Genomic DNA, 13295 nt, shown 5'->3' with positions numbered 1-13295 from the left:
ACGGGGTGGACTTTCAGGGATTTAGACAGCTGGTTTTTTGCATGCTGTCCAGGTGATGTGTCAGTAATCTTGAACAGGCCTAATTTTGATGGTCTAATTTGGCATATGGGTGGGAGGATGAGATTTTTAGCAGACACCCTGGGGAATAAAGTTTAAGTGTTGGTGCAACTTGGTGACAGTCATCAGCATGATGCTTATATGTTTCCTTGGCATCTTCCCAGTTCCTTGAAAATTTGGTGAAGGTGGGAAATGAGAGCTGTTGCAACAAGATGAACTAAATGGAAACAGTGAAAACTTGAATGGCCATACAATGGACTGTGATGGATGGAGATATAGAAGGGAGTTATTTTAAGCAAATTTGGCATATTGCAGGAAAGTGATCTGGCCCTTTTGATGAGAGTTAAGGAAGCTCTGAAGATAATGCTTGAGGATTTGATTCACCTGCTCCATTTGCCTATTGGTTTGCCGATGGCAGGCTGTGTAGGTGAAGAGTTCGATTCCAGGAGGCTGTGCCAAAATCAGCAAGGGTGCATCTACACAGCAGTGTTATTTCTGAATAATGGCTGTTATTCCGATAGGACAATGTGAGCATCTACACAGCAATGCCATTATTTTGAAATAAATTCGAAATGACAGCTTATTCTGACTTCTGTAAACCTCATTCCATGAGGAATAACAGTGTGATGTAGGGGGGCATCTTGCTGGTTCCTAGGCTTGGGCTGTCTGTCCCCTACTGGCCCTGTCTGTGAGCACGGCCCAGCAAGGGGCCCAGATGCTGTTCTGACTGGGGGGAGGGAAGGAGGTTGGAACAAAGTACGTACGTGGGAGGAGAGAGAGTTAGTCTGGGGCTGGAAACATGATGGAGACAGCCTAGGGAGGGGGCTTGGACTAGGGGCTCAGGCACCCGCCTTAAGGGGTCTGTGACATCCTAGTCCCCCTTCCTATTGCCACATCACGTCTATGCTGGGCTGTATTCTGGAAAAAAAATAATCAATAAACCCCTCTCTATTCTGCTGGCTGGCGGAGACTATTCTGGCTGCTGTGGGTGTGCAGAATCAGGGGAACCCCGACTGCACCGTTACAAACACCTCTTCCAAAATTGCTATTTCAAAATAGCTCCTCTCCAGGGTCATTCAAAGTAATTACTCACCAGTGCTTCCTGGTGCTCTAAATTGAGGTAGCACGTCCACATTCGGGGAGCCTGCCTTGGATTAATTTCATGGCTTCTCTAGTGTAGAAGCGCTATTTCGAAATAAGCTATTTCAGGGTATTTCTTCCAAAATATCCTATTCTGAAATGGCTGTGTCTAGACTGGCAAGCTTTTCCGCAAAATCAGCTGCTTTTGCGGAAAAACTTGCCAGCTGTCTACACTGGCCACTTGAATTTCCGCAAGGACACTGACTTCCTACTGTAAGAAATCAGTGCTTCTTGCGGAAATACTATGCTGCTCCTATTCAGGCAAGAGTCCCTTTTGCGCAAAGCTTTTGTGCAAAAGGACCAATGTAGACAGCTGAGATTTGTTTTGTGCAAAAAAGCACCAATCACGAAAATGGCGATCGGGGCTTTTTTGTGCAAAAGCGCATCTAGATTGATACGGACACTTTTCCACAAAAAGTGCTTTTGCGGAAAAGTGTCCGTGCCAATCTAGACGCTCTTTTCCACAAATGCTTTTAAACGGAAAACTTTTCCATTAAAAGCATTTGCAGAAAATCTTGCCAGTCTAGACGTAGCCAAATAAATGTGCAATGTAGACGTGCCCTGAGTGAATTGTGGGTCCTACTCAGGCGCTATTCTAGTTGGCAATCTGTGGAAATGAAAAACATGGTTTAGGAAAGGGGAGTGTCAGGGTGCAGGTCCCCCACCATTCCTCAGTGCCCCCCTGACTATCCTCATCTAGCCCCTCTCAGGGCAAGTTACAGTCCGTGTGGGTTGCTCATCCTTGGCACTGGGATTATCTCCGCGGCCCCGCTTACCTAAGCCACGCTGTGATCCGCCTCCAAACCCTGGGCATTGCCTCCGGCCCCTAGCCAGGGGAGTCTTAGCTGGCCTTCTCCTAGCCTTTGCTGGCTATCCCCAGCGGGTCTCCCTCCTGGGAGCTCCTGCTTCCTCCGCAGTCAGCTCCTCATTGGCTTTTTCCTAAGCACTGTGCTTCTCTATATAGCTGCCAGCTGGGCTCTCACTAGCCTAACAGCTTCAGCTGGCCTCTCTGTTCCCAGCCCCGGCTCAGGGCCTGAGTCTTGGTCTTAAAGGGCCAGTGCAGGGCAGGCACCCTGTCACAGGGAGTCTTTTTCTTTAATGGTGGAGATAGTGGGGAAAAAAGTACCATCTGAGTGAAAAGATCAACTGCTACTAGGATGATGGTGTATCGTGGCAAGCAAGGTGGTTGTATAATCAAGTCCACCAACTTGATATGATGCACCAGGGGTGAGTTGGGTGGGCATCAGCTAGAGCAGAACAAGCAGTTGACGTGGGAACTTGCTCTGATAACAGGTTCCTAGTGCTGCCTCTCTTTTCCCCCCACCCCCAACTCACCCTTGGCCATCAGAAACTTTGCACCACCATGTTGTGAGTTCTGGCAGGACAGCCGCAAGTACACCCTGGCATATTCTCCATACTCCTGAGCTGACCTTCTGAAATGTAAAAGCACCACTCGTGATACAGGAGTAAACCATCCTGCCCAAGGAAGTCCAAGCTGAACAGGGTCACAGAGGTATTAAGTATGTGACAGATTTTGGCCACTTGCTGCTCTTTTGGGAGTAGTGACTGAATAAGGGACAGCACGCTCTGACTGTGATTCCACAAAATTAGCTGATCCTAGAATAGTGACTTGAGAAGCAGAGTTCAGATTGGTGTATTTGTCCTTGGGAGAAAAGGGCATTTGCTTTCCCATTGTGTGACCCAGGGCGGTAGGTGATAATGAAATCAAACCTGGTAAAGGCAGCCAACAGATCTGCCACTAAGATTATGGGCCATTCAAAGGTACTCTAAGTTCTTTGAATCTATAGGGACCTGGACTGCCACCACGCCCCCCTAAATCAGATCTTAATTCTTAAAATGCTGGTTTAATGGCAAGCAGCTCTTTGTCCCAGATATCATTTTCTCAGCAATAGTTAATGGGAATAATAGACACAAAGATGGTAGTTGGGGGAGGGGCACATTTTGCAAAAGCACAGCCCTGATTGTGAAGTTTGAAGTATCTGTTTCCTCAGTAAAAGACTTGGCAGAGTCTGAATGCCCCATAACAGGCACTGAACGAAAGCTTTATTTCGCTGATTGAAGGCTGATCGTATCTCTGCCAACCAGACAAAACGAAGCTGTTTTGGAGGAGTGCAGTTATCAGCGACACTAGCTAGGAAAATCCTGAAGTGCCAGCAAAAAATGGGCAAATCCAAGAAACTGCTAAACTCCCTTGACATCCTTTCAGCGTTCCATGTAGTGAGGGCATACACTTTCCCCAGGCTGTCTTGATAGGCCCTGTCATTCCTTTGTCCCAGTTTGAAAGTCCCACCTACATTCCTACTGGTCACTCCACCTGGCTAGGTGTAGTTAACCCCTTAATCCCCAGGCTGCTGGCTAACCCTCAATCATGACAGGCCCCCTTGGAGAAATGTAACTGAGGAAATTGATAGTGTCCTTGTCAAATTCACATTTCTTCAGTGTGGCATAGAAATCATTCTGGTGAAGTAGGAGAAGGCAAATGTATTGCCTTCCCTGGGGGGGGGGGGGGAGGGGGCTGTGTGCTCCCGGCTCCCGGGATGTGTGTGTGTGTGTGTGTGTGTGTGTGTTTCTGATTTTTGGAGACTAGTGGAATCTAAATAACAAAATGGAACCAGCATGTCCCAGAAAATTTTGTTCACAAAATGCTGAAATGTAGCCAGAGTGTTACACACCCCAAAGGAGATACAGATAGACAGACATAAAAATACAAAAAGGTCTACATTAAGTGTGAAGTGCTGTCTTCCATTTAGCAATGGCTGCTAAGGGTCAGAGTTCCACAGCAAGCCTGGTGACTTCAATATGTTTCTTACAAACTATAACAGTGACTGCTGGGATTCCAGCTGAGGTGAAGCATTAAAAAAGAGAATCGGGCATCAATTTTTTTATATCTGAGGAAGATTGACAGTGAACTACTACTACTGGAACACTACAAAGGAAGTACCCATTTGCTAAACCAAAATTATGGACAGAAGAAAAATGATCTTTTTATAATTCGAGCAAGAAGTGTACAGCTGTGAACTCAAAACTTCCAAATCTCATCTACTACATGAAGTTTCTTTCCTCCCCTCTGCATTTCCACTAAGAGTTTATGGGTCTTTTTTTAAAGGATGTATGCATGTTAATTGTCCACACTTCACTCTATGCAACTGCAAAACTGGGACTAATTGTTATGCTAATACGCAGAGGCTTTTACACCACATTACTTTGCCAGTATTGTTTTTTAAAGAAAAATACCCAGAATCAAACTAGCTACTGGGGCTACATCTAAACTACACCCCTCTGCCAGCAGAGGGATGTAAATTAGATGTTTCAAAAGTGCAAACGAAGTTAAATATCCCACGCCTCATTTGCATAATCACGTCCTGGTGCTTTTCAAATAAGCACCATTTCAAAACTGAAATCATAGTTTAGATGCAGTTTTTCCGACAACGGGGCGATTTTTCGAAAGATGCTGTACTCCTCATTTTTTGAGAACTAGTCACACTGGAAAGACAAAGTAAAAAAAGTTTCTTCTTTACATCACGTAGTGTTTTTACTTGATTAAAAAAATCCGGACAAGCCGCCACCAAGAAAGCTGTCAGGCTTGGAAGGCCAAAGGCCTAACGTTGGTTTTCTCGGTTCATCTTGTTGCATGGTCAATGCAAACAGCAGCGAAGGACACAGCAGCTTCCCCCTTGGCTCCCCTTAGCTGAAGAACAGGGGGCACCCCTTCAAAGGCTTGATTTGTCGATTAAGGCTGCAGCAGGCCGGCTACTAATTGCTTTGGGGGCGCCCCCTCATACTTCCGCTATTAGGGCTTGCTGGGTTCACACCCCTGCGTGGAAGCTCAGGCTTCCTCGTTCACACCAGACCCAGGAGCCCGTATATCGACCGCAGGTTTTCTCCTCCTCACCCCAGAAAGCTTCCTTGGCTACACCCTGAGTTTGGCCCAAGCCTAGCGGGGCACAGCGACATCAGCTGCTGCGGGGGGGGGGGGGGGGAGACCTGGCGAGCCTGAGCAGAGACAGCGGGCTGAGGGGGACGCCGGTGCGTTACCCCTTTGTGTCCCCAGCCCTGGGGCCGGGCGGCTCCGTCTCTGTCCCACGCCCATCGCGGTGAAGGGACACATAGCCCCGGGAAGCCCTGCACCCACCCGCCGCTCTGCAGCCAGTAAGCTCGCTGGGCGCCGCGGGGGTGCCGGGAGCCCCAGCCCGGAGCGAGCTGGCGGCCGCGTCCCCCGGGACCTCCGTGGGCGCCATGGGTGGGCTGGGCACCGCGGGTCCCGGGCGGAGCTGGAGGGATGCAGCTGCCCCGGCCTGGCCGGCCCCTCTCGGGCACTGGGAGACGGGCCCCGCTGCTCTGGGGTTGCTGGGGCGGGAGCAGCGCCCGCAGGGCGTCCTGGACTCCGGAGGGTGACAGGGGCCCGGTCACACGGGGCGTGCTGCGGAGTCCGCTGCGGTTCGTGCAGGGCTGCTCCTGCAGGGGGATGGAGGAGCTTTTTTGAGAAAGGGGGTTGCTGAGCCATAGAAAAATCAGGCCGGGCCCGCCCACAAGAACAAAAAAAACCCCAAACAAATAAAAAACACAAAACCCAAACAAAAACAACAAAACAACGTCTGACATGGCCCTGGACTGAGCAAGAGAAAGACTCTCCCCCCATTCCCCTCCCACACCAGAGGCTGCGGGGCCCAGGCACCTAGATTGTGTCTGCTCCAGCTCCAGTAAGGATGGTGGGGGTGATGGAGTGCCAGTACAGGCTCCCCACTGATAGCGGGCCAAGCCCTGAACCTTGGGGGCCGGATCCAGGAAAGTCAGGGGCCACATCCAGCCTAGGCCTTAGGGTCTCTACTCCTGATCTAGGGAGCCCTCTCAGCCTTGAACATTACGACCCTACTCTCTGTCAAAGGGCTGGTTCTTCTAGGCAGTTGCTGAATCTGAAAGCTTTTTTTTTTTTTTTTTTTTTTTTTTTTAAAGCTTTCATTGAGTTTTGCTCAGTGGTAGGGCTATGCATGCACAGAGCTGGCTGCTGGAACTGAAGCATTGCATCTGTCAAAATAGTCTAATGTCTCTTCTGGATGCTTTCTGTGCATCCTTTTATTAAAGAGCAAAATGTTTTTTGAACTTGTTCAGCAGCTTTGGTTTGTAGATAAGACTGTCAAGATGGCAATTATTCTTTGTTTTCTAGCAATACTTCCCGTTTACCTTCTTTCCGGAATGGAGATTTCTTCCCATCAGTTTCATCTCCTGCAGCAACTCAACAAGCAGCGCGAGCAAGACTTATTCTGTGACTGCTGTATCCTGGTGGAGGGGAAGGTCTTCAAAGCCCATCGCAATGTGCTGTTTGCCAGCAGTGGCTTTTTCAAAATGCGCCTTTCCCAGAGCTCAAGAGAGACAAGTCAGCCAACGACAGCTACTTTTGAGGTCTTCTCTCCTGCCACCTTCACAGTTATTCTGGACTTTGTTTATTCAGGCAAATTGTCTCTCACGGGTCAAAATGTGATTGAAGTGATGTCAGCTGCTAGTTATCTGCAGATGACAGATTTTCTTAGCATGTGTAAGACATTTATTAAATCCTCACTGGAGATTAATGAAAAGGAGGAGGAACACTATTTCACCCTCTCGGCCACCACAGTCAACAGTGGATTTGACTGCCCACCTTCTAATAAGTCAAGAAGGAAAGCTAAAAGCAACCCCATCCACTTTCATTTAAGGGCAGATCAAAAGGCAGGCATGGTGAACGAACATTCCTGGAGTGATAACAGCAACCATTCATCTTCACAAATGATTGTCCAACAGCAAGAAACACAATTATCTAACAGAGGCCAAAGGCTTGGCTCAGTGAAAAAGCGCCAACGGCGCTTAGGAAAGTCTCAGCACCATGGCTTTCTGAAATATAACTCAAACACACCTGATGAGGCCAGTGAAAGTTGCAATGCGTTGGAGAGGAACCATATTTCTGAAGATGAAGAGCAAATTCAGTTTGAGATCAAGAACAACATTGCTGATACTGGGTACCGATGTGATCAAGAATCAAAAGCGATACCAAAGAAATGGTCAGTTGCTCAGCTGGAATTTTCAAGAACTTCTCCTGTGAATATGGATTTAAAAGCAGATGAACTGTATTACTCTGTGCCCTCAATTCTAGGGGTAATGGGTGTTTGGAATGAAGGTAATTGTAGATATCATTTTATAAAGTTTCCATCTTTGTACTTTTCTCAGGGTTCACTTGGAAAAGATTCTGAGCATCAGCAGAGCTTTACTTTAAGCTTCATTACCATTTCTTAATATAGTATAACACCTAAGGAATTAGGAGTGAGATGCAATATAGTCTAGTGGGTGGGCATCTTGACTCTGAGCCAGAAGACTGATGCTAGATCTTCAGCTGGTTTGACTTCAGCAGAGCAATAAGACAGTTTACAATGTGCATGGTTTCATGGTTATGTACCCATAGCACATAAGAGCCATACTGGGTCAGAGCAAAGGTCGATCCAGCTCAGTATCTTGTCTTCGACTGTAGTCAATACCAGATGACTCACAGGGAGTGAACAGAACACATTTACCCTGTTACCCATTTCCAGCCTCTGACAAACAGAGGCTAGCACCACCATCCCTGCCCATCATGGCTAACAGCCATCAATGGACCTCTCCTCCATTAATTTAACAGGGTTCAAAAAAGAACTAGATAAAGTCCTGGTCTTCACACAAGTGGCATCCTCTGCCAAGGAGTTCCACAGGTTGACTGTGCCCTGCATGAAGAAAAACTTCCTTTGGCTTGTTTTAAACCTGCTACCTATTGATTTCATTTGGTGAGCCCTAGTTCTTATGTTATGGGAACAAGTAAATAACTTTTCCTTATTCACTTTCTCCACACCTGTCATGATTTTATAGACCTCTAGCATATTTCCCCTCCCCCCTTAGTCTCCTCTTTTCTAAGTTGAAAAAAAAATCAGTCTTATTAATCTCTCTTCATATGGCAGCTGTTTCAAACACTTAATTTTTGTTGCTCTTTTCTGAACCTTTTAGCACAGGGGCCTCAATTGCTGTATAGTTATGTGCTATTGTAATAGCTTATGTATTTAAGTTATTACACATAGCCTCTTCATGTACTTACACATGAGTAATCTTATTGACATCAGAGATACAGTTTAGGTGCATAAGTGTTTGCAGGATTGGTTCAAGGAGGTTTATCATGTGCAATAAAAGGTAGAATAAACAAGTAGAAGAAAGCAAACACATTAACAGCAATTTGCACAAATAGCATGGATTATCCACATTGTGTGAAATAAAATATTTAAATAATAAACATTTGAAGTCCGGACTCATTTATATTGCATGCATGTCAGAAATTTTGCAATTCACAGCATTATGCTTTTGAAGAACTGGAAAAACTACCAAAATTGTTGAAGAGTTTCAGTGGGTAGCCAAGTTAGTCTGTTACAGAAAATACAACAACAAATGATCTGGTAGCACTTTATAGACTAACAAAACATGTAGATGGTATCATGAGCTTTTGTGGGCACAGCCCACTTCTTCAGATGACCGGAGTTATGAGTAGGGGATATGAAAACTCAGAATAAATAGGAGAAAGGAAGGGGGGGAGGGTAAGAGAAAGATACGCTGTTTCCCACCCCCCTTCTGTTTACTGGAGAATGGGTGTTAGACCAAAGCAGATAAAAATCAGTCAGTAGATAGATTGCTAAGGCAGGAAGGATACCATTCAGAAAGCTGTTAGCACCTCAGTGATAAAGTCCCCAGCATCCCAAATCTCGATTAAGCCCAGTAGCATGTGAATTGAATTTGTGTATGTAATGTAATTCCAGGCTTTCCCTGTGTATTGGGCTTGAGGAGCTGGCCTGTGACAAGACCGCCAATGAATTAGGGTGCGGGAAATGTCTTAAACATTAGTCAAATAGGAGATGGAAGAGTTTTATATATTCATGTGTACAATATTGAAAAGTATTCACAAATTGAGAAATAAAAATAAGTTGGTTTAGAAAATACTAATGGGACCCTTGAGACCAAAAGTCCATCTGAATGGCTGTGGTTGTAAGAGAGCTGTGATAGGCTTTGATCTGAGACTTACAGTCATGTTTTGGGTTCTTTGCTTGCTTAAAGTGACATTTTAATCACATTACCTTCCCCATCTTAATGACTTAACCAACCATACAACGGAGGTGCTAATTGTTCTTATCAGCCTCTTGTAACTACCTGAACAATCTATTCACTGTCTTTTCTCCTCTCCCACTTGCTTCCCTTATTTATTCTTGGATCTGGACTTTTAATACTACAGTCATCTGAAGAAGGGTTGTGCCCACGAAAGCTCATGATACCATCTACATGTTTTGTTAGTCTTTAAGGTGCTATTAGACTATTCGTTGTTTTTTAAGTTTTTGTTGAAGAAAAGTTAGCTTTTCCCATAATCTAAGGAAGGGACTTAATGTTTACCTAATTAATAGGATTTTCTCTGTAACAGATGATCTACCCAAGATGATATTCAAGTGCCCCTTCTGCACTCATACTGTGAAACGAAGAGCGGACATGAAGCGGCACCTTCGATGTCACACAGGCGAACGACCTTACCCGTGTGAGGCATGTGGGAAAAAATTCACAAGATTAGAGCATCTACGTAGCCATTTCCAAACAGTATGTTGTTTGACTAAAGATTGGCTTTCTTGAAAAATGAAATTATGTTGGCAACAGCGGTTTATTATCCTGAACTAGCCAATCACTCTTCTTACTGCTCTTCAGTGGCCTATAAAATAATTGAGTTGTCTCACTTATCTTAGTTTCTAAACTGAGACGAGCGTCTACATCAGAACACTCCCTATCAAATTTACCATTAAAATTAGCTCCTTTGATTGTAGCATAACCGTGGCTTTTATATTAACGAGAGACCATAGAGCTGGAATTTCTCTTTTAACCCTACATTTTAAGATGGATGAGACCTTTTGGCATCATGAAAAGAAACTTGTGCCACACCTGGTATGTACCTATATGACTTCATACTCAAAACATATGGACTTCCTTTTCAGTGAAGACAACTACCTTTTACATGTAAAAGTACTACAATTTAGAAATAACTATGGTGGCATAGCATAGCATTTTCTTTAAAAAAAAAAAAAAAAAAAGAAAAGAAAAAAAAGGAAAGTAGTATTTAAGAGAAAAGGCTTTAATAAAAAGCCAATGGACAGTTTAAAAAATGGTCTTCAAATGACAGATTTGAGTTGTGGAGAACAAGTCAGCCACAAATTCAAAGTAGCTGGCAAAAGCTAGCTTTTCATCTAACGCTAGTTCATGATCCAATATATTTGTACTATAGATTTTATTTTTTAAAAAATCAGTGCAGTTTTGTTGGTTCTTACTATAGAAGTTTCATGTTTTATAATCCATCCCCTTACTTATTTTTATGGCAATTAATGAATTTCTCAGTTTATAAAAAATGATAATATCTAAAGAAAAATATAATTCTATTAGCCCTTCTTTGGATGGGAAGCTAATATTTTCTATTTTCCACCTCTCTAGATACATCAAGCAGGCAAACTAATCTGCAGAAAATGCAAGAATCATGTCACTGACCTAACAGGACATGTGGTTCAACAAGGAACAAGGCGCTACAGACTATGTAATGACTGTTAACTGAAGCAGGTATTGAAAGCAGTCGTGATGACTTAGACACAGAACATCCTCTTACTATCTCTGTAGGAGACAAAATTTCTGGGTGGCCATTGGATGAAGAGCCCAGATCAGATGTAGCGATGGAGGAGGAGCCTGATAAATTTGTCATCCAACAAGTCAGTGATGATCACACAGCTGAGACAGAAGGAAAAAGTGAAACAAATCTTAGATAGCTGGATTTGGAGCAAAATCTACAAGTGCTCATCTCATCAATGACTTACTACAGCTTGCCAATTAAAAGACCATGATCTGTAAGTTGAACCTCTCTGGTCCAGCAGCATCCATGGTCCACTTATCAAGGATGTGGTCAAGTTTCCTGTAGGCCCATAAAGTTTGTTTACAGCCACCAGTCCTGGCTCTCAGTGCTCTGTGCTGTTATTTAGCTCTGATTTACCCCTAAATGTGTCCTAAGAGTCCAGTAAGCAGTGGCAGTGTTGCTAATGCTGCCAGACAATATTGACCTCCTGTGATTCAGCAAATTCTCTGGTGCTGGACTAGAGAGGTTCAACATGTACTTAGTTTATCATAACAGATCCTTTTTAATAAGGCTGTAGGCCCGATTTTGCTCCCATACAATCTAGTGTGCACAGTTACATTCCATTGTGTCCACAGAAATTTCTAACTACTTTTTTCCTATAATGTAAAGACCTTTGAAAATTGTCCAGAAACAATGGAATCTCTAGAGAGCTATTAAAGTAATTTATTTTATGATAAATCAAGACCACCTTGAAGTTCCTGTTCAGATGAAAGCATGAATCATTTCCCTTCATTTCAAACCCTTTGTTAGAACTAAGTTGTTTAAGATGTTCCAGTAATCTAAAGGTATTTCTTAATGTTCTGCCTATGTATATGAAAAAATACATACTATATCAGCTGCAAAGCAAGAACTACTGAGTCAGTTACTATGAAAAAAAATCTTAATGCCAGTAGCTATCATATATTTTTGAAAATACTGTATTTAATCTATATATAAATACTTATGAAAAATTTACATTTGATATTTATAAATAAAATTAAAAAACTAATTAGAATTTGACTAATCTGTTTACTAGAGTAGTATTGTCTCAAAAAATGCTACCCTTTATTGGTTAAAAGAAAAGGCATGTTAAAGAATCTCTATAGAGTAGGTTACTGAACGGAACAGCTACAGTTGGAGAGTGAGTTTGCATATGCAAATGAACAGAGTTCACACTGAGGCTTTTTAATTTAGACTAACAGACTAATGCTAAAAGTGCAATCTTTACAAAGTTTTCTTTTGTTATTTAAAAAACATTGTTCGGGACTTGCATTCGACTGCTAGATAAAGGGGGCTGGTTAAGAGCATTATAGGGGAGATATTGAGGTGTCTAAGATTCAGGAACACAAGTCCTACTTTCAACTGGACTTGACATAAATCCTCCAGGTATTTTTTGAAGTCTTTCCTGTTTTCAGTGTAGAGATGACCAAAGGCCATTGGGCCCTCAAAACCCAAACCATATATTAAGTAAGTGACAAGTGAGACTGAGAGCTAAAACATACAAATTCATACAAATACTGGCTTACCATTGCCTTGGCTAGTTCACCCTTGCCTTGGACCTGCACCACTCTCAAAGCAGCCAGCAAACTCCCTCCATCCCTAGCCCTGTTGTGCCCCTCTCCCCGTTCTGTGGGGACAGAGTACAGGGTGGGAGGGAGGTACCCTGACATCAGCTCCCTTCCCTGCTTTGCACAGCAAGCAGGAGCTCGGGGAGGGAAGGGGGGCAGCTCCAATGGGGTGAGCTGCCTTGAGGGCCTAGGATGGAAATTGGCCCAGTTCATCTCAGACAGCTGCATCTTTTGGCTTCCCTCTTATGCTAGAAGCTCTCCTAAACAACCGCTCTGGCTCGGCAACGTCCAGTCAGAGTTGGCCCCGCCCTGTCCTGCTGAGGGCCGGTTTCCCTCATGTCCCAGGCCTGTTTCTCCTCCTCCCCCACCACGCGTCTACACTGAAATGACACCCTCGCTCCGCTTGCAGTCATCAGTTCAACTAGGTCTCACATGCTCTCTCCTTCCCCCTCCCCCAGGGGATGCGCAGCAGTGGGGGCAGGCCTCTGGGCCAAACCAGTCAGAGGTTCAGTCCAAGATACACCAGCAGATCTCGAGCTATTGCTTGGTGACCACTGCTCTAATTAGCCCACTGCCCTTTCCCTGGGCACCCCCTCCAGCTCAGATACGATCAGACAGATTGCACCCCTAGTTCCAGCAGCTGTGTGTGTGGCTGCACCCCCTGGCTTGGATTGCCATCATACAAGGGTTTAGAGTTTTGTTCAATGGCTTTCAGAAGACACCCCTCCCCTCAATAAATTGTTCCAGCACCACTGGTCTTGCCCCATTCTCACCGCTAGCTCCCTCATGGGTCAGGCCTTGCCCTTCTGCCCTCCCCGCCCTCCAGCCTCCCTACAGGG

The 13295-nt window shown here is 44.6% G+C and overlaps 1 protein-coding gene and 2 long non-coding RNA genes across 7 annotated transcripts in view; 1 reads left to right on the top strand and 2 right to left on the bottom strand.

The window, feature by feature from the left end:
* Window positions 1-13295, bottom strand: part of LOC112544868 (uncharacterized) — a 61587-nt gene that overhangs the window by 46639 nt on the left and 1653 nt on the right. For 3 of the 5 annotated variants that reach the window (XR_016347907.1, XR_016347906.1, XR_016347905.1), the window contains exon 2: window positions 10889-11007. This is a non-coding gene — a long non-coding RNA (uncharacterized LOC112544868). Of the gene's footprint in view, window positions 1-10773; window positions 11008-12414; window positions 13292-13295 lie in introns of those variants that run through there. The other 2 variants (XR_016347909.1, XR_016347908.1) reach the window with 2 other exon arrangements.
* On the bottom strand, window positions 6263-10765 carry LOC149521415 (uncharacterized). Its single transcript, XR_016347910.1, has 2 exons — window positions 9643-10765; window positions 6263-6723 (listed from the first exon to the last, which is right to left on the bottom strand). It is a non-coding gene; the product is annotated as an uncharacterized LOC149521415 (long non-coding RNA).
* Window positions 6412-11591, top strand: LOC102444596 (zinc finger and BTB domain-containing protein 8A-like). The gene is given in 4 exon segments (XM_014570725.4): window positions 6412-7366; window positions 9671-9840; window positions 10720-10828; window positions 10831-11591. Coding segments are annotated over 4 exon segments (1449 nt in total). The 3' UTR covers window positions 11046-11591.

Source organism: Pelodiscus sinensis, chromosome 26 (assembly GCF_052426305.1).
Source record: "Pelodiscus sinensis isolate ZL-2025 chromosome 26, ASM5242630v1, whole genome shotgun sequence".
NCBI classification, from domain to species: domain Eukaryota; kingdom Metazoa; phylum Chordata; order Testudines; family Trionychidae; genus Pelodiscus; species Pelodiscus sinensis.
The sequence above is the reverse complement of the archived record's forward strand: the minus strand, read 5'-3'. Positions and strand labels throughout refer to the sequence as shown.